The sequence below is a fragment of the Ostrinia furnacalis genome, unplaced genomic scaffold (assembly GCF_004193835.3).
Source record: "Ostrinia furnacalis isolate ACB-3 unplaced genomic scaffold, ASM419383v2 OfSCF1198, whole genome shotgun sequence".
Lineage (NCBI taxonomy): Eukaryota > Metazoa > Arthropoda > Insecta > Lepidoptera > Crambidae > Ostrinia > Ostrinia furnacalis.
In genome coordinates, this window is record NW_021131437.1 from 805542 (window position 1) to 826853 (window position 21312).

Genomic DNA, 21312 nt, shown 5'->3' on the forward strand with positions numbered 1-21312 from the left:
GTGTTCCAAAGATCCAAGAGGAAAATCCACTTCAGCGCATCGGGAGTTGGGTTTCATTGAAAAACTTTCCGGGGAATACTTTAATTAGTTTATAGAGCAGACGCCATTATCCCTGAGGAGCGAGCTGCTCGAGCTAAAGTTTGCTCAACGAAGTTTATTATTTAAAAGAAAAACGCTCGCGAGCATTGCAGATGGGAAATAGACAAATGGAATAGTAGAATAAATTATGCTACCTACTTAATTCAGGCTAGTTCAGGCTTATGTACGATTAGTTATCATAAGGTGCTATTTTTCATCAAAAATGGTCTGATATTTCTTTCAACTCGGTACTTTTACAACCCGGTATTTAGGTAGGTACCTATAGAGAGTAGTTTTAAGCAATGTTTATGTCATTTCCTCCCATTACTTCTCGCACCATTGTGGAAAGTCAAGCAATCATTTGGTCGCTTCACAAAATTTTTTTTTGGCGAATTTCAACGTTTTCGAGAAGGCAAAGTAAACAGGCTATTTTATTCACCTATGTCATAAAACCTATTTTTTTATAATATGTCATGTCTTTCGGCTGAAACGAACGAACCGAACGAATGTCATAATTATTTGATATCAAAATCTAAGAGCGTTTTCACATTTAGGCGATTTAGCAGCACGACAAACGCGCGACAGGCATGCCTTCACATTACAAAAACGCCGCTGCCACGCTGCAGTCGCGCTACTAACGCTCTAATGTGAAAGCGCTCTATAAACTTCAGATAAACATACAGAACCCACCACATGCTCCACAAAAATCTATCCAAAGATACCAACGCATCACGGCGCATTTACACTCCGCACAAAGCCGCATACTAATCACATTATCATCGAGTAGATTAGCGGTAGGAAGGTATAAAGCCTGCATTGTGCCGGCGGAACGGAGCGCGCCGGAAATGGCGGCGGGGAGCGGAGACAGCCCATCCGGCGGGAGGTGAAGTTGCCGGAGCAGTGCTGCGCGCGGTAATCGATTGGACACGCCGCGATTCGATTGTGCATCGATTCAATTTGTCATTTGAATAGTTCAGTTGAACCAGAGTAAATACAAATGAGTAGGTCATCTTCATAGAAACGCCCGAGCGCGGTTTGTATGTGAGCGCGACTCGCGCGCGATGCGGCGCGCACGCACACACTGACAAAATTTAGCGTTGATTAGCGGTGAGTTGCCCCGAATTTTGTCAGTGAGTGCGTGCGCGCCGCATACGTATTGACGCGCGCTCACATACAAACCGCGCTCGGTGCGTTTCTATGAAGATGACCTACTCATTTGTATTTACTCTGGTTGAACATTGCGGTAAGATGAATAGATTTAAACGCAATTAGGAATCATATTATGTCATTTAATTAGGATGAATGTATTAAATGCTATTTGGAGTCTAACTGGGTTTGCATTCTTTATGTCATGTCTAAGCAGGGTCCATGTTATGGGTCTATGTCTATATTATGTAAGAACCTTTGTATACCAACATTAGAGCAATAAAGAATTTGAATTTGTTATTGTTAATAATCTTTAGTCACAAACGTTTGCTCGTTTACCTCCTGTCTCTTAAAAAAAGGTAAACAAATATGTGCTTGTACACGATTGCGATTACGAACTGCCATTGCCTCAAATAAATTATGACTACTAATAAGACGTGAGCTTGTAGAAGCTTTCAAGATTGAAAACATAAATAACAGAAGTACCACAACAAATAATATGAAGTCAATAAGAAATCCTGAATTTAATATTCATCATATCGAAGCTTATAGTCATTCTTACAATATGCAAATTGAAGAAAAAAGAAAAAAGTAAGTAATTTGTACTTTCCAAATATTATCTCAATCTTGATTCTTAGGTCTTATTAGAATTGCAATCGAATTTATAGAAAAAATAATAATAATCGAGATCCCACCGTACCTAATCGATTTTCAAATCGAGTCCACCATCGACAACCATCGACACTGCCCAGCCCTACTGCCATTGTCAACGCGCGCCGCCACGGCCGCCTTCCGTCGCCGCTATTGGACGCCGCCGGTTGACGGATTGCGACTCTCAGCTTGAGAAACAGACCACTTCTGGGGAATAACCACTTCCATCCTCTTCAAAGCAATTCAATTGGCCGATTCATTTTCTTTTGCATTTGATTAGCAGGTTGGCACAGCTTTGCACGCATGATTAGGATCATATGGGTGCACGGAGCATAGAAAGAGGTGTCTGGTTTAAAAAAATAAGATTAAAAAGTAATGGGACATGAAGTGTAACGGTTCTTTAGGAGCAATTGACAATTTCCAAGTAACCAATTTAATTAGTTCAGACAAATAAAGATATTTTTAATTTTTAGACGAACCGAATTCGCTATGCCTATCCGTCTCAAGCAAATTTTTTGCTAACTTTAGATTAATTGACACAGATTGCCCAAATTGGCATTTGAGATGGATTTAGGTGGTTATTTATTTAAGTACACATTAGTTTGTGTAACTACATATTATAAGCTTACAGTATCTTATGGAGTAGAATTCATATACTATAAATATCTACAGAACAAATAAAGAACAATTTTGAAGCTGCTTTGTGGTGGAATATTTTCAGAATAAATTGGTTTACAGTGCTTCAGTCCATAATAACAATGTTCATGATTAATACTAGGTACTATTAATATTGTGTTTATTCATCGACTAAAACTATCTATTGCCAGACGGTACAAGAGCATAATAATTAAAATGTAATGGAAATAATTTTATTTATCTCTCAAACACATTTTCATGACACTAACGCCATCTAAATGAAAAGCTTAACTTTACGAATTGCGCTAAAGGTTGGCACCTCTATTGGGCATAGAGCCCCCTATCGCATATCAGTGGAACTTTAACACGGAGGGTGCTAAGGGTTGCATGTTGCACCCTTGCTGGAAAGTGCGTGCTAGGGTAAAGGCCGTGCAAGTGGAACTACAGTGCCCCTAAATAATTCGACGGCTAAAACTTGAACTAAAAGCGCCACATTTTCCATTGATGGTGAAAAATGGAACTAAATATCTGCGTGAGCCAAGGCTTAGAAAATTGATGTAAACAGTGAACTTACACATGACTGTTATAATAAATAGTTTTTTAAAAATACAAATAATGTCTCAAAATTTTATTTGGCAAAGCTGATAACACAGAAATTAAGAAAGAACAATGGCAAACCTACTTGCTTGAGAAGTTACAAATTGCTCATTTACCTTTCTTCTTCTGATCCGCCTTCAATTTGTATCTGAGTTGCGAGTCCAACATAAGCATATAGTCAATATACTTCTGGCCCCAGGGAGAGTAAGACTCGTACCACATCTGAAACATCTCGATGTCCTCGAGGCCAGTATAGCTGGAGCTTTCACGCTCAAGCACTGAACACACGATCTCAAATGGGTCCAAAGGCTTGTGGTACAACTCCGCCACGCGTCTACCATTCATCAAAGTCTCTATTGCTTTAAGTATTGAGTTTATATCATACCCCCTTAATACCTGCGCAGCACTATGCACGTTAAAGTCACGTTTTACCCCATGGAACTTCATAAGTACCTTTGTTAGAATATACGATATGCTTCCATAGTCAGTCATCGGTATCATAATCGTCGAAGGAAATATTTTGTACAATTGGGCATTTTTAGCCATCCACGGCTCTGTAGCCGTCCCCAGAACTAATATTTTATCAACAGGCTGCAAGGGTTTTATGACCTCTTTGAAGAAGTCTCTTGAAAGACGAGTCGGGTCAAACATCTTTTCCTCTTTCGGCACTTTTTTGTAAAACATTTTGTCCGCCCCGTCAACCATAATGACAGTAGGTTGCATAAGTCGACTGATCCTATTTACGTATTGGAACATCGTTTTCATGTTTTTGGGGCCCGGGAACTTGTTATAAACATTCATTGGCGAGAGATCGATTAAAATTGAATTAGTCTCAGATGCAATAGCATAAATCAATGTTCTTTTGCCAGCTGCTTTTGGCCCTACAATCATTTGCGCACGTACAGCGTTGGGGCACTCACATCCTAAAGTTAATAAGCATCGCGTTCTCACTTGCTCTCTAACGTCACCCATGGAGGCGAGAGGGAACGCTGGAGTCCATAATATAGCTCTCATATCAGCTGCAGCGTAATTCAAATCTCCCCAATAATCGTCGAGTGACGTCTTTGGATATTTTCGCACTATACCCTCATCCACCAGAGCTTGGAACATTGCTTCGGGACTCACCTTATCTGGCTTAGGAGGTTTCACTTTTTTGGGTTTCTTTCGCTTCATACTTTGTGGTGGCTTAGCAATTCCTGCTTGGTTGTAATCCGTTTTCAAGGAATTCTTCAGTAAGTTTAATTCTAACCTCATCATGTCATCCACGATAGGTCGCAACTTCAGTTGGACATCCTGATATGCAGTTTCAGTAATCAGTTGCTTGATATAGCCTTTCATAACATCCAAAGGTGCATCAGCGGTATCGAATGATTTCCATTGATTTTCGTACAATTCCCATGCCTCTCTAAAAGGTTCTATCATTTTGCCAATAGAAATGTACACACCAGGATCATTGTCTGGATTAAGACGAGATTTTTTGTAGTCTAAAAGTCGCTTTTTCTCCCTTTCCTTAGCCTCAAATTCCAACCGCTTTTTTTCTTCCTTAGCGGCAAGCTTTTCTGCTTTTATTTGTTCTTTACTTTTCGGTGCACCTGCTTCGGCTTTCAATCTTTTTTCTTCAGCTGTTTTCCATTCAATAAATTCTTCTATTGTAAATGTTTCACCCTTTACAATAAGGATTGAACCTCCTTCGTCTGGCCAGGGATATTCATCAAAAAGGCGTACAGAATTATACCACTCTCGTAGCCATTGTCTAATTTCAGCGGATATATCCTCCATAATATCCCCTTCTCGCAGTCGTAAAACGCGAGCGTTTTCTTTCAAATTTTCCTCTACAAATTTTTCGTAATACTTATGCCTAAATTTACGCCGCTGTGCTTTCACTTCTTCAAGTTTTACTTTTGCAGATACGGGTGCGCTGGCAGGAATTATCATACCTAATTTTAGCTTTAATTTATATTCTCGAACATGGTCTCGTTTCAATTGCATAAATGTTCTGTAAGCCATTTGAATAAATTTTGCTGCTCTAATCCTAAGAGATTCTTTTGCAGGAGGTTTTTTTAATCCAGATAATTCCAGATATAAGTTGGCATCTTTGTTAATCTTACGAATTCTTTCTCTTGTAGCGAATCTTGATCTTTCCATTCGTTGTATGTTATTGACGTGTCCCTCATATTCTAATCTTAATCTTAATTCCTCTTGTTCTTCAGGCGACAGGACTTCTTCTTCTACTGATTCGACAATATCTTCACCCATTGCTAATTTTCTTTTTATTTCTGCTTCTTTTTCTTCTCTAATCCTTTCTTCTTCCGCGAGTCGTTCCTCTTCTTTACGTTCTATTTCAGATGCTGTTGGAGAGGGGTCACCAAGACGGTTTCCAGCTATCAATACTTGGTCAATAATGTACTGCATTTCTTGTTGCCTTATCTCAAATGGATAAAAGTATGGACACATTACTTGGACATCTTGTGGCACCATGATCAGTTGTTGTAAAGCATTATCTGGGTAAGTGAATTCAAACGCTTCTACCTCTTCTAATGTAGACTTGAGTTCGAGTAGCCTACATGTGATCGAGTCGATTATTTTTTTAATGTAAGTGCGTCTTTGTACTTGCTCCATTTGGTCGTAACAGTCGCATAATTTGTTGTAGAGTTCACAGTACTTACAGTAGACCCTTGCAACTATTTCAACAGCAGTTGACTGTGGTTTGATGCCGACTTGTTGAATGGCCAGCTCTTGAATGCGCTCATCTTCGGCAAGAGCTTGCCGGAGTTGCTCTTTGATTTTTAACCAACGCTCGTAATAATCTTTATTAGACATCTTTAAGATTTGGTAAATGTTCCAATAAATCAATAGTTAAAATAATAATGAAAAACAGTAAACTTAATAAAAAATAAACAATGATTTGAAAAGTGAAAATTGACAGGAAGCGTCTTAACGTCATTTTTAACAGCTGATTTTCTTTTCTAATTATCCTACGATTTAGAGGTTTGTACAAGATTATCTTGTCGATTTTTTCTGCCATTAAAAATGGGCAAGTCCGCAGCCACGCCACAACAGAGGATCCAAGAGATAAAAGTTTGAATCGGTGTTCATAACTATAATCTTAAAAGCGGGGACGTCACAATGGAGCGGGCACAATAAAAATGTTTTAAGTGCGCCTCCGTACGTTCCATTGAGCTCGCATCGGCGCACGCGCCGCTCCGCATCCGGTGTTGCGACGCGTGCCGGTTTTTGGTGCGTGGAGCAAAATGTGAGCGAATCGAGCGAGCTTACGATGCGGTGATTTTTTTAAACTCGTGTGGTTCTTGCAAACAAGGCTGAGTTATTCTATTATTTTAATTATATCATACAGAATTTATACTATTGGAGTTTCTAAATATTTTAACATTCTGGCATTTTTAACAATTCATTTACAAATGAATTGTATTTTTATTTTTGTTTTGGGTGAAACAGAACGAATATACACTATTTAGATCTTCCGATTATTTCATATCAGTTTCTTACATTATTTTGATCATTTATCTCACCATAGAAACTAAAGAAACTTATTTCTCTAACCGCTGTTTCTTAACCCTTACGCCGCCGCTCGCGAAACAGTCCAAAATGCATACTAACTGTGATTTATACGTCCACCCTCTATGTATTCATTACGGGTGTAGAAATTTAAGCCATTTATTTCGTTAACTCTGTCCTGGGCAAACCCTGGGGTTGTGATAGTTTGTAATCTTAATATTTGTGTTGATAATGCCTTCTATTAATGGAATTTGTTGTTGTTGCGTTTGGTGTTTGATTACTGTTGTTGTTTATGTAGAAACGTTTTGTTGGCATTATGGTATTTAGACTTTTAGTGTTTTACCACATTAATGTACTTACTATGGTATACAAAAATAAGCGTATCTATAAATTATAGTAAATAATTAATTAGGTATAATATGTATCAAATGCTATTTTTCTAAAATATGTAACTATCCCATCCCATCGCAAACTTTATTTTCTGAAAAATTATGTAAAACCTACTCGTATTTTCACCAATCGATAGACGCTATATTTGACTACTATAATAAATTCATGTATGTGTCTTTCTGATTTAATTTTGTAAAAAAGGAATACCAACAAAAACTTAGATGTCCTCGGAATTCTCAGGGTTAATCCAAATGCGCAAACATCTCTATTATCGAGAATGATAACCGATATTGGATAATTCTCACGGGATTTACATTAAATGATCAGCAGGGGCGTCGATAATTCCCAAATTAGTCATAGCACGGGGTTGCGCCAAGAGGCCGAATGGCTAAATCATTGACTGCCTAATAGAAGGGGAGGCACGGGATTCGATACGGACTCGTTAATGGTGCCTATCGCAAATAAACTTGGATTATCGCATATTTATACATTTATTTTGGTTGTTTAACCCTTCTGAGTAATGGGAGCTACATTGACATTTGACATCTATCTACCTAAATGGTGGCTACCTTGGACTCGCCCTTAAAGGTTTTCCTAGTAAATGTGTTTGCTTATAGGTAGCACAGTCGGAAGCACATCAATCTACACATTTTGTCGCAAAATAATACCTATTACAACTACACAAGATGCCTTAACCCGAGCTAAAGCACACGAAGCGTTGCGGCGCGCTGCGACACGTCGAGGCCGGTCGCTGCGTCGTCTTACATAGAATTATCTGTAGCAGGCACACGAACGATACGGCGAATGCGATCTTTGTGGTGCGAAACCGCAACGGATCGAATGCTTTTGCTCTCAGAATTTAGCTGGATGCGGTCACAAACAATATTTATTGGAATAATAATTAATTCCACAAATTATCGGCTCGTTCAGCGTAGTGCTGAGCCGGACCGGAAAGCGATGGCAGAATGATTGACTGCCAATATGAAGGGAGGGACTGATGGGGAATAATCGCGAACGCTTTGTAAGTGATTCTGAGAAACGACTAGCGTTTGCCATCGAGTCCACTCGTGTAGCACTGTTTATTTGTAAGAAAGTAAGACCATTCATGACCTCACATGCATGAGATTTACTAATGGCGCAGTTACACTATGCATGAAATTGATCGGAAGGTTTTGTTGACATAACACCGAATTTACCAGCAGTCGATCAAACGTTAAGCTTAAAGAGAACAGACACCTATTTGAAGCAGCTCCGTGGTACAGTGGAGAGAGTTTGCCCTTGGAGTCATGAAGTTCTGAGTTTGATTCCTACAAGGGACAGACAGATGCTTCCAAATTGAAAACATCGATCTGATTAAGCTATATCATACTACATATCATAGATAAAATTATAATTTACTCTGAATACTACTAAATGATTCACTTCATCATTACAAGTAGCAATCATACCGAAATTTTGGTTGAGGTTAAACGCATATTCAGTATGTAAAAAACCCAACCCCAAAATGTCATGTGTGGTGCCTTTTGTACCGCGCATGAGAAAAAATCACACCGCGACACGGTTGTCGTTACAAATTTGCAACCGCTGTAGAGACGCACGCGCACATCCGATACGCGTGGTACTGTTGATTATGATGTCCACAAATCGAAGGGGTGGTTGAGTTGTGTTCGTTATACCACTAATTAAGAGCGCTGGGAATAGCAATCGCTGGAACGAAATTTATTGTGTGTGAAATTCATGCAAAGTAAAAGGAATAATTGATAGGTAGGTAGATCTCTTTTACGAACGATTCTTTTTCAAGATATATTTGACTATTTGTTTTGTAGTATCAATTTTGCATTGGAAATTACATTAATGGTGCCGTAGATCGTAAACAAAGATTGTTTTTGTATTGTTGAGTGATAGGTGCGAATAAATTAATTGTCTCGATTTTTTCTTGAGACAATACATCGACAAAAATGAAAGGACGTCATTCAAATTAACGAGTCTAAAGAGTATCGTAATGGGAGTATAATGGCCAGTTGCTGTAATTGTTGAAGTGTCTCGATTATAGAAAAGGGGGATGGGACAATGCGGTCTCAAGGACCGAAAGAGCACTTAATTAATGGGCGACATGTGACTGCACGTGGCAGGTTTAGACATGGTGTGTGGTCATTGTTTATTACTACACATTATAGCGTTTTCCCACTAGCATGCGATATAGCATTATGAAAAGAAGAGGCAAATAAAATATTGGCATAGAGCACTCGTTAATTTTTGAGAATTGTGTGTAATCCTAAAAGACAAGTAATAATGCTATCAAGAAACAAGGTAGCTTTCAAATTGAGGTACGTACACGTAATACGAGTTAATACATAGTCCAGAGAAGGAACCGTCAAAGAAATCAGTTTTGTAGCTTAAGAATTAGTACTTTTATTTAACATACAATCTCCGCAACTTTAGATGCCAAATTAAATCATTTAGGGACGTATCAGTCGATGGCATGTGTTTCGTGGATCATCTTCCACAATCATTTCTGTATATTATGAATTTTCTGCAGTCACTGCTGTTTACGGGATTTCGCTTTTGGGTCATCTTTCAGGTTTAAATTTACCTTTCAAAATTCAGCAAACTATCTAAAAATTGTATCACATATAGCAATTATAAATATAATTGTTCGGTTAAACTAATTTTGAAATTGCAATTGAACATACCGCACTAATGTTCGCGGCGAAGCTCCATGGATTGAACTGAACAACGCGGCAACGTGGAAAGCGATGCGACAAAATGGCGAAAAAATTTTTTTTCTATTACAGTGAGCAAATGGCTAATGGTGATCTATTTTTAATGAAATATACTTTACAAAAACATATACTCGTAATACATGTGTATCATTTTTGAATTTTGAGCATCTCAAAACTTATTGAGTGACCAAATTCGCATACGACATCGCATTTAAAACCATATAGTAGTACCGTAGCTCATGTGCCAGCGGTGGGTAGACCCTAGAGCATTGGTTCCCAAACTTATTTGAGACGCGTCCCCCTTGGACCGTACAAAAAATTCCGCGCACCCCCTCCTCCAGTCAAGATTATTTATTGGTCGTATCGAGCAGTCTGGAATGCATTCTCTCAACGGTCGCAGGTTTTTTATACTTAAGTATATCGATGGCCCGCGCCCCCCTTTAAAGGCCTTTGCGCCTCCCCGCCTCACTTTGGGAACCAATGCCCTAGAGGGATACAGAAACGACTTGCAGTCTTGAGTTTACATACACCCTACCAAAAGCCAGCTCTATGATTCAGATTTATGTGCAGTGTGCACCACGATGAAAAAATTATTAAAATTATTATTGATTTATAACAAACCGCCATTTCTCGCCTAAAATTAAATTAATAGGTGTTAGTACTCACGATACAAAACCTGATGAAACTCCAAGCTAGAATTTAAGTTTTTAATTCTCAAAAATATTAAAATTCTAATCAATCACATTGAGCTTAAGATTCAGTCTGAATGTGAGTCTGAAGTTGAAATCCTGCATAGGCCCTTACACTTCAAGTTCATTAAGAGCTTATAAATAAATTGCCTACTTTCTGTCGCAATATGCAAATATTTGCTTCAAATTAACTAGGTAACCAATAAAACTTTAGACAAAATCGTGAAAAAGCCTGACAGAATCAGACTTCCTTGTGCTAGATACCTAACATCCTATCGCGGTATTAGATGACAATTTATCATTTAAAATTGAATTATTTTATATGGCAACTTTGCAATGCAACAACATTAAAGTTATCCACGATAAAATTATATCGCTTCATACATATAATAGTTTTTTAACGCACGCCTAGTATCTGTAAAGGGGATACTAGTAGTGCGTCTTCAAAAATTGATTGTTATTGTTGTTTCTACAAAATTATTGGGTAATTAAATAATATTACGGTTAGGTCTTATTTAAATGGAAAAAATCAAATGAAATCGCGAGCTAGTGTACAGAGCGCGCCATCTATGCGCCCTCAGCGTTACCACTACGTCGCGGCGGCCGCGCTGTCTGGGTTCAAGTCGCCCTTCGTCATCGCCTACAGAGCAATATTGTAGAGCGTTTTGCTTGTTATATTCATTGAGTTATAATGTACTACGTACAGTGATATTACTTCAGTGGTTATATTATGTATTTATGCGGTAAATTCGTCATCGTCACTCTAACGTAGTGTAGTAGGTATTATTTTTATTATTATAAATTAGTAGAAGTGTAGACTTTAGCATTTCTTGCATTAAAGGTGGTAACAAAAGATGGATACAGTTTACAAGTAGATCTCAGAAATTAGTTCTTTGTTTACATGCAATTTCTGAAAAAGCTCGCAGTTATTTTATTAAGATTTTTAACTTGACATAAACATAGACGTAGTGTTACAATAGAACAGAACTGTGCCTTTGTTTCTCATTACCAAAAAACGAATTCGACAACCGCGTCAACCCTAGAACCCGCGCACTTATCCGCCTCACCAAGCGGGATGATGTTCTCTTTGACGTTTAACGTCTAAGGCAACTTTTAATTGTCTTCCATCCTTTGAGTTTACGGTCTGCCAGTCAAGGGACCAGATTGGTGGCCTAACTATCCCGCGCTCTTCGAGTTAATTTGCCGTGCGGCGGTGGCAGGGTTAAATTGTTTGCAATTGGTATTTGTGGCTTTCAAGAAACGGCCTTTGATTATGATAATTGCTCAGAAAATTGACATATTTAAATGTGCTCTAAAATAAAATATGCAACACTTTCCGCCCGCGGCCCGCGTGGAATTTTGTCTGTCACAGAAAAACTTTATCGCGCGCGTCCCTGTTTCAAAAACCGAGATAAAAACTATCCTATGTTCTTTCCCGGGACTCAAACTATCTCTATGCCAAATTTCATCAAAATCGGTTGCGAGGTTTAAGCGGGAAAGCGTAACAGACAGACAGACAGACAGACAGACAGAGTTACTTTCGCATTTATAATATTAGTTGGGATTTCGCTGCTCCGAACTGTTTTTTTTTATTACATACAATGACTTATAATGACTTCGCTTGTTAGGCTGGGTTGCACCATCTTACTTTAACTTCGACTAACCTCAAAATCTGTCGAACTCCATACAAAAAACACCGGTTATCGTCAAAGTTACGGTCAAGTGGTGCAACTTATCCTTAGTCTTGCAATCCTCAACCGATTGAGCTGAAATTTGGTATACTTATGTACGTAAGATGACAATGCAATGTTATGGTACCATTGAGCTGGTCTGATGATAGAGACAGGAGGTGGCCATAGGAAATCTTAAACAAACGGCGGAGGTTCATCGAGTTTGGGTTCATTGGATTTGTCTTTTTGAGCACTTTACTTAATGCAAAATTATGTCCAAGGTCCTGATGATGAAGTCAGGTGACCATAGGAACTCTTAAACGAAACGGTGGAAACTTATCGAGTTTGGGTTCGTTAGATTCGTCTTCCCGAGCACTATGGTGCAAAATGCAAGGTTCAATTATTTTTTTCGTTTTATTAGTACAACTGCATTTTAGAATAAAAGCTTGTTTTTTAAAAAGTTTTTTTTATTATAATTTTACTGTAGCGGTCTCGATTGTGTTTAAAATACAAAGATTATGTTTTATTTTATAATTTTGGAATTTTAAGTAAAAATCCCGCCAGTACTACTTTGTTCTAGCCAAGATAAAAACAAACAAAATGAGAAGAAATGACGCAAAAATAAATTTTCACAAATATTACCGAATTTCTGTGCCTACTATCTACCAGCACCTAACACAGAACATATTATAAGGGAACCACGATGATATACTATCTCAAAGTACGCGCTAAGGGGAGGAGGGCGTGACGTCATTAATCAGGTGTGTTATGACGTCACCGGCGCGAGATAACCGCGAGGGTCGGGTTTATAGGCGCGATCGGCCATAAAAGGTTAATGTTAACTATTGGATTATAGCGCTCCAGTTCAATAACTCATAGTTACATTATAAACATCGATTTACGCGTAAACTGGGGTTTGTGGGAGGTGATTGACCTATTAACTGTTTCTTTTTTAAGTTCAAAATGATCCAGTTCAATCCTAAAGTAAACTTTAAGTTCTAGATTTTTGATTGATCTCGTTATTTCATTAATTTTAGTATCAGTGAAGGTGACAGTACTACATCATTTTGATTTTCTTTTTGTGTCAAATTAAGTTTTCTTATCTTATCTTATCTTATTAGATGACACATCGACCTTTCCCAGGACTCAAACTATCTCTATGCCCAATTTCTTCAAAATCGGATCAGTGGTTTAGGCATGATAGCGACACAGACAGACAGAGTTACTTTCTCATTTATAATATTTTTATAGAAGTATAGATTTGGCCCTAGTAGGTATCATAAAACATGTCACAGTGCAATGTCTACCATTTAGGCTGGGTTGCACCATCTTACTTTAACTTTGACAAACGTCAAAAATCTGTCAAACTCCATACAAAAAACACCGGTTATCGTCATAGTTACGGTCAAAGTTAGGTGGTGCAACTCGGCCTTAGTGTCTTCCATTTCTATATTTGTTGGTTTTTTGTTGGTTTTACAATATACGTAACTACTAGATACCCATATACCTAGTTTTAAATAGGTTTTTCAAATATAAAATATCACTGACCTGTACATTTGGTCGCTCGCAGCGTGTCTGACAGTGTCGGTGTGGAGTAACCCTTACTGAGACCACTTGATATTTTTTCTGTGCCTGAAAAAGAAATTAATATTTTATGAATGCTAAACTAGCTAAATGCATGCCGCCTCCAATCGGCCATTGTGGAAATGGGAGGCCTATGTCAGCAGTGGACGTCCTATGGCTGAGAAGATGATGATGAAACTAGCTCAATAACCTATTTAATATAAGCCTATCCTCCACACAATTCAATGATATAAAATTTGTATATGAATGTGTAAAGCTTCAACCACACCAACGCGTGCAGATCGCCATCGCGGCGCGATCAAAGGCCAATGACAGATGGGTCTAGTCAAAATGCCATCGCAAACCAATATGAAGTTTTCACTAATGTCAGTCGCCGCGTCACCAGTAATTCGATTCGATCGGATAATGGCAGCCAAAATGCACATTGAACCACCAACGATGCGGCGATATAAAAGTTAATTCAAAATTGAATAAAAGTAAAAAAATGTCTATGACTTTGCGATTGTTTTTACTCTTTTTATTAGCTTTTTTTTTAATTTGTTTCTTCCTTCTTTCTGCTCTCTGTTTACGTCTATGCTTCACCGTCAAACTAACTGTCAAAACGACATCGCGATACGGATTTGTCAAAACAGCCTTATGGTGGGTTGCACCATCTTAGTTTAACTTTGACAAACGTCTAAAATCTGACAAACTCCATACAAAAAACACCGGTTAACGTCATAGTTACGGTCAAAGTTAGGTGGTGCAACTCACCCTATTGGTTTTCGATCGAATCGAAGCTTATCACCGGGGTTTTAGTAATCGCAATGAAAATGTCGGGTGTTGCGATTCGATTCGATTTTGATTGAGTCTTAAATGCATGTTGGCTAAGCCTTTGTATGGGAAATTTCAATCCAGTCTTTCGATTACAACTGTCTACAGCATTTTTGCGCACGGGTTATGCATAGCTTATTTTTATTGCTTTATGACCTAGAAATAAGAATAACAACAAAAAATTGTTCTGAATTTGCTTTTATGTGTAAAAAATAGAAAAATTCATATCAATGAATGTATGAAACATGAACATAGAGATGATTCAATGTGTTGCCAAATATATTTTTTTCTTTCTTTCTTTCATTCTTTCTAATTATTAAAACATACCAAACATCCATTTAAGATTCATTCTCACAAGAGAAAATTTAAAATAGAGTCCAAATATTTATTAAAAATGAAAAGTTCTAATTTCCTGTTATGTTCCATAGAAGATTTTTCGCATAAAAATCTAACCCTATCATGCTTTCAGTATATTGGCCTTGGTAACGTCGTCTCTCAAATCTTACTATATTTTGATGAAAGCGTGCCCCTTGTTCTTGCGAATAAGCCTCCATAATTATTTATAAATATATCCCAATGAGAATGGGACGTGCATCTTTAGAGACATTCTACTATGAAGATGGAAAATTCAAATCGCTATAACTTCTTAAAAAGCAAATATTTTCGATTTGTAATCGCACTTTTTTGTATAAAATTGCTTATATAATCAGAATATAATAAGTAAAATCCATGCGCAAAAAAAAAATTTTTTTTGTTGACCGGTGTTATTGATGAATAATATAATAAATCCTACCAGCTCGATTGATGGTTTCATTTAATGTATTTAAACCAGGTTACCTATAATAATATTTTTTCATTAATTTATGAAAATATCAAATTAGCCCGTAATCCTAAATCCTGATACATAAAGTCTATGGAAACCGCTGGGAAGGGGTATCTTTGTTCAACAATTACGTCGAAACTAATAGACGTAGACTAATAAATTTACATTCATTTTGTAGAATAACTCAAATACTAATAATTTAATGCAAATAAAACATACCTTAACGACCTGGTTTTTCTTGTGTTGGAAAATAACTGAAAAAGAAGTGAAAAAAGTCATGTTTTTTTCTAATTAAATTCATTCTTACTCCCTTAAAATGTACGAAACTTGTACAGTTTTCTACTTCTACTAATAGATAATTTTATTGGCTATCGCATGATATAAAATTTTTGCTTATTAGTGTTAAGCTATCCACGCTATCACTTGTTTTTGAAGGAAGAGGTGAAAACTTAAAATTCAAATCTTAAATCCTTGCAATTTTGCGAGAAATGGGTCAAGCCCCAAATTTGAAGTATTTTCATCGATAAAATTGTCCATAGATTATGCCCTTAAAGTTTGATCACTACAAGCCCGGACACACTGTATAATATTATAAATCATAAGTGTATTAAAACTGGAAACCACTTAGGAATTAGCTTACTAAATAGGTAAATCCCGTTCGTTCTGCTTGCCAATTACCTACTACGAAAAAGTAAACTCAATTATAATAATTCAATGCGCACCTTACACCTTCAGGTTAGACAAACTTCGTGGGTGTATAGGTAAGGTCATTTTAAGAATACAAGTTCGCCCATTTGACCCTATTATAATAATTATAATTTTTGTATTATTATTCCATTTTCTTCCCTAAACTTTGAATTTTTGACGAATTTCAATATCTAATTAAAAAAAAGAAGAGAAGCTAGACATGTTTTTAAGATCATTGGCAATCCATTATCACCTTTAATTTTTTTTAAATCGAATCCTATGTTGTATTTTTTATCGTGGTTTGTACTTTTGTTAAACTTTGGTGGTTCGTAATTACCTATTCAATCATTATCTGGATCTGAAATTTATTTTAGGGCCGTTTTTTCAATCATCAGATAACTTTTAACTGAGGAATAAACTTGTCATTTTGACATATTCCCCATACTGAAACTGTTAATATGCCAAACTTATTCTTCAGTTAAAAGTTATCCGATGATTGAAAAATCAGCCCTTATTTGACTAAAGACATATTCGATATTAATATCAAATAAAAAAAAGTGGTTGAAAACATGCGAGAAAAAGAATTGAATCAGGTTTTAGGTCATATTTAAAAAAAAAAAAAAAAAAACAAAAACATCAATTTAAAAAAAGTAGCTCACNAGGTTGAATGACATCGACATCAAGGTTCATCAATTCAAGTTTAAAATAATAGGCAGTAATGTATGAAGAAAGATCTTCTATTCTGTACCTACCTATGCCCGTGTATTTTTGATCGGTGTCAAATCGGAGTTTTCGTGCGGGGTGCGCGGGTGTTGTGCGAAGCGTGAAGGTCAAACGCTCAAGGTCATTGAGGACTCTAATCGCCTTAATATTACTTGCTTGATTTTTGTGTCATATGGAGCCTACTTTAATATTACTTGATTATTTTGTCATGTGGAGCCTACCTATAAAGGATTAAGACATAAAAAAATAACATTCCTGTAGGTAAACCATTAAATTATTTCACAGTTTAGTATTATGATAAATATACTGGCAGTGAGCCAAGACAAATTGTGATGGACTCGCTCTACCAAATCACAAAAAAGTTCACATCTTCTTTAAAGTTGAAATAGTTGTACGAACAGATTTTTTATTGTTTGCTTTAGTATTTTGAAATACGCTTAACAAGTTGCTCCTGCTACTTCGTTCGGTTGGAAGTCGTTTTCAAATGTAGAGACGCTGAATGAAAGCTTACATTATTTTCCAGTTAACTAAGACCTCCCATTTACCTTACCTACCTACCTTATAATATACCTTAGACCTGCGTATCAGGAATGAAATTATTAAATGTACTAGCAAATTACTCGTAAGTCAGGTAAAGAGCTTTTTGTGTTTAGACTTTAGACCATATTTAAATTTTTTAAATAATGGCAAAGGTTTTTTAAAACATAACTGTAGAAGGTTCTTAAAATCACATCAAAAACAAAAAAGTACCCATTACCTTTCTAAAAAAAATTAACATCTAAATAAACAAACCATTACATTTTCAAGGGTTACAACCTCGTCAATAAGTTAAATCGTCACGGTTCCACAATTAAATAAAAAAACGCTTCTCCCACGCGCAAAATGATACATCACCCGGAATCACTTCGCACAATATGTTTGTAGCAATATATTTGTGAAAATAAATATGGCGGGCGCTTTGGATGGTCACGGTGTCCCAAACGTGAGGGGTGCATGGTGCTATCACAATTAAAAGTCCTTTGTTGGAGTCATCTTCCCATGAGCTGTTGGGACTCGCGATGGGGTGGTGCGCATGATGCACCATTACTATACATGATTTATAAGCGCTATAGTTGATTGTGCAATAATTGTTTGTTTTGTTACTCCGGTGGGAACTCGAGTGGGTGGGATTAGCGGTTGTCTGACGGGATTTGTTTTGATGGCAGATTTCGAAGTCAATTGCGCTTGTCCCTGGGGTCAGATTGTTTTAGTGGACTGTTTGCATAAAGGGTTGGTTGAGCATATTGTAATTTGGGTAATTGGCATGTTGGTATAGTTACTAAGTAGATAAGACACTCACAGATTACGACCAAAAAAGTTAGATGTCTTTGAAAAACCGAGGAAACAAAAAATCTTATCGTATCGGCTTCAAAATTTCGTAACTTTTACACGAATTTTGTACGTTAGATCTTGCAAAAGGGAAGGTAATGATTAGTAGGGTACCTACGAAATATTGTTTAGGCAGTGGTGGTAGTACACCACCGTCCACCACCAAAATAAATTTGTACATGACTGTGATGTGAAACCACATCATCCCCCATAGATTTAATAAACTTACAAGACTTAGTAAATGACATCAAATGTTTATAGTGCAAGATTATTGTATTTAATTACCAAAAAGATAAACCAGATACCTAATTGATTAATAACGATAAACTGTCGACAGTTTACGATAGCTGTGATAAGTATAACAAATGCTGCTCCGCTTCGTTCTAACACTTATGCTGTTAGCTCGAGCTGCAGGGCGCCTCGATGAGTCATGCTGAGAAGCTTCTGGAAGATAAGGGCGATTTTCAACCCTATTACGTTTGGGAGAAGGAAAATGATATAAGGTTATGCTATTAAGTTTGGGAAGGCGTTAAGGGAAAGATAAAACATTGTTATTTCACATAGAATCACTACTATGGACACTTAAAAATATTTTTTAAGGCTGAGTTGCACCACTTGTCTTTGACTGTAACTATAACGATAACCGGTGCTTTTTGTATGAAGTTTGACAGATTTTTGACGTTTGTCAAAGTTAAAGTACGATGGTGCAACCCAGCCTTAGTCTTTTGGTACAGTAATGCTTGTTAGTTCAAGTACCTATTATAATAACAACATATTTACTACAACACGAGTACTTAATAAGTTTTAGAAACTTTTTTTAACACTATTTTTACCAGCTAAAAGTGTGTAACTCGACTAGTCCACACACTAGATTACAAATCGAAATCAGTGGGATGTTTGTATCAATTCACCCTCAACATTGTAACTTTTTATGTGTCCTATCTGGGAATCGATCCCAGGACAGTCTCGGACTAGTTACAAAACTAGAGATTTCATGTAAATGTTACGGTTAATGTGATAAATTGAAAATTATTAATAATAACCGGTTATTATGAATAATTACCGACAGTCGCGGTAAAAGTGATAAATTAATCACATTTAACGGTGATTATTTAATAATTCAACCTTAGTACTAACAAAATTCATAAAAGAGAACAACATCTTGTGTACGTGCTCGTGTACAGCCAAACTTTTGAACGTTTTGATATCATATATTAATATAATTTGGCATAATGAGTTTGGAATGTTTCTTGCATAATATTACTTTTCCTTGATGCCTATAACATAATGTTTTGATTTAAAGTGAAAAATAGGTTAAGGGCCACCCCTAAGCCACCTATTTAGTTTTATACACACATAAATGACCTCATATTAATCACATTTACCAAATCATGCGGTAATTATTCATAATAACCGGCGATTATTCATAATTTTCACATTTATCACTTTGACCGTAACATAAACATATACACACATCCTAATTGACCCAAAATCCGACGGTCAAATGTACTCGAAAAGCTACCGCGATACAAATGTCATCAATTACATGCCATACTTTAGATCGTATCACGATAAAATATACATCGATAAATCATACAAACCGGCCAGATACGCGTATATATTGATTTTTTAATGTTTATTACGAAAGGGCTGGGGCTTGTTTACGATTTATATTCATTAGATAGGTACGGGGGTCAGCGCGATAGCTGGCTCGGAATTGAATATGCAATTTTAGTTGTAACTTTTATAGTCGTTACTCTGTTTTTAAATGATTATTATTAACCCTAGTAAGTTAATCTGAGATTGGTTGTCCTTTCAATGAATAAGGGAAGCAGTGGTTGAATCACACTAAATGCCTGTTAAGTTATGAATGTTTATTACGCAAACCCATATTATTTTAAGCTGCCTCTTTTGTGATTAAATTGCTGAACAATATCAAGATTGTTTGCGACACAAGGATAGCTGAACGATTTTTTTAATTGCAAACCAAGTATTTGTTGGCTAACCAAATTATTTTAATGCTGATTTTAGTGGACAACCAGTGTTATTACGGCTGATCATTTATTAAATGCTTCTATTCTTTATAACTTTGCTCAGTCAAGCATGACTCTACTTATTTATAAGACCACATGCCCTAGCTAGTATGTCAGCAAAAATACGTGGTTGGTTAATTACAAAGTTGCCTCTTGGATACTCCTTACTCGTAATGAGTATAACTACTTACTAACTTGATGGTTACTGTTGGATTATGTCCAAGGATATTTAACGACAGCATATATTTGATTGAATCTAGTTCCGTTTTATCCAATATTTTGATTAATTTATTCACAAATCCCCAAACATACGAGTAACTGCATCGAACCCTTCATATTCAATTTAGCAGTAGCACAGATATTTACTAAGCAGAGCTTTAGATGCCGCGTCCAGATATGGGGGTAGTATGCAATCATTTTCGTGTTAACAACCGCGGCCGCCCCGGACGGTGATGTTAATACCCTCATACTCGTAACTATCGTGATTAGAACTGTACACTTACCACCAAAAGTATTTATTTGATAAGTAAATATTATTTTAAGTAGGTACAATGGTGTCGCATAAATATTACTACGTCGAGAAGTCGTATACCTTCAAATAGCTCAATTTTAACTGTGAAAAAAGTTAAAAGTTGTGTTATGGAATAGTGGTAGTCCCAAGTTCAATTCTCTGCAGTTGGAGCACTATTATTATAGACTCTACGAGTTCTTTGATGTACGAGTACCTAATATTTTCTATTGCGAAATATTATTTTGTGTTTAATAGGCTAGCTGTAGGTAGGCAGGTATTTATTTGAGCATTTGTTGGATATATCGAATATAATAAGTAGATTAATACTCGTACAAACAAATACAATTCCTATTATGAAATGAAAAATATTGGTTCATGTTTAATGGCAATGTTTTTTATCAGATTGTAATTAAACTGTAACTGGCTGTATTAGCTTTTTGCAACAGTCGCCAAGTGCCATACCGGTACAAACCCCGGTATTTTTTGTAACTAAACGACACCCTTGTTGCATTCACTTAAAGTTGCTTTTGGCATGTCAACCAGCGGCACCCTTCTGGTCTTTTTGGTATAATTCTCAAATTAGCATTCGAGGATTGTTACAGCTATTTATCAAAATAAAGCAACGGTTCAGCGATTGAGATGTGAATGTCGGGTAGAATAAGAATGTTATGTTT

At 36.6% G+C, this 21312-nt stretch overlaps 2 protein-coding genes across 6 annotated transcripts in view; both read right to left on the bottom strand.

Annotated features, from left to right (window-relative positions):
• Ets65A (DNA-binding protein D-ETS-3) overlaps positions 1-21312 on the bottom strand; it is a 96786-nt gene that overhangs the window by 58296 nt on the left and 17178 nt on the right. For all 5 annotated transcript variants that reach the window (XM_028303149.1, XM_028303150.1, XM_028303148.1 and 2 more), the window contains one exon: positions 13645-13728. In XM_028303149.1, coding sequence (XP_028158950.1) covers positions 13645-13728 — 84 coding nt within the window. The remainder of the gene's footprint in view (positions 1-13644; positions 13729-21312) is intronic.
• LOC114351814 (dynein regulatory complex protein 11) lies at positions 3143-5952 on the bottom strand. Its single transcript, XM_028303145.1, has one exon. It carries the CDS (start codon positions 5926-5928, stop codon positions 3217-3219), a length of 2712 nt encoding a protein of 903 aa, XP_028158946.1. The 5' UTR covers positions 5929-5952; the 3' UTR covers positions 3143-3216.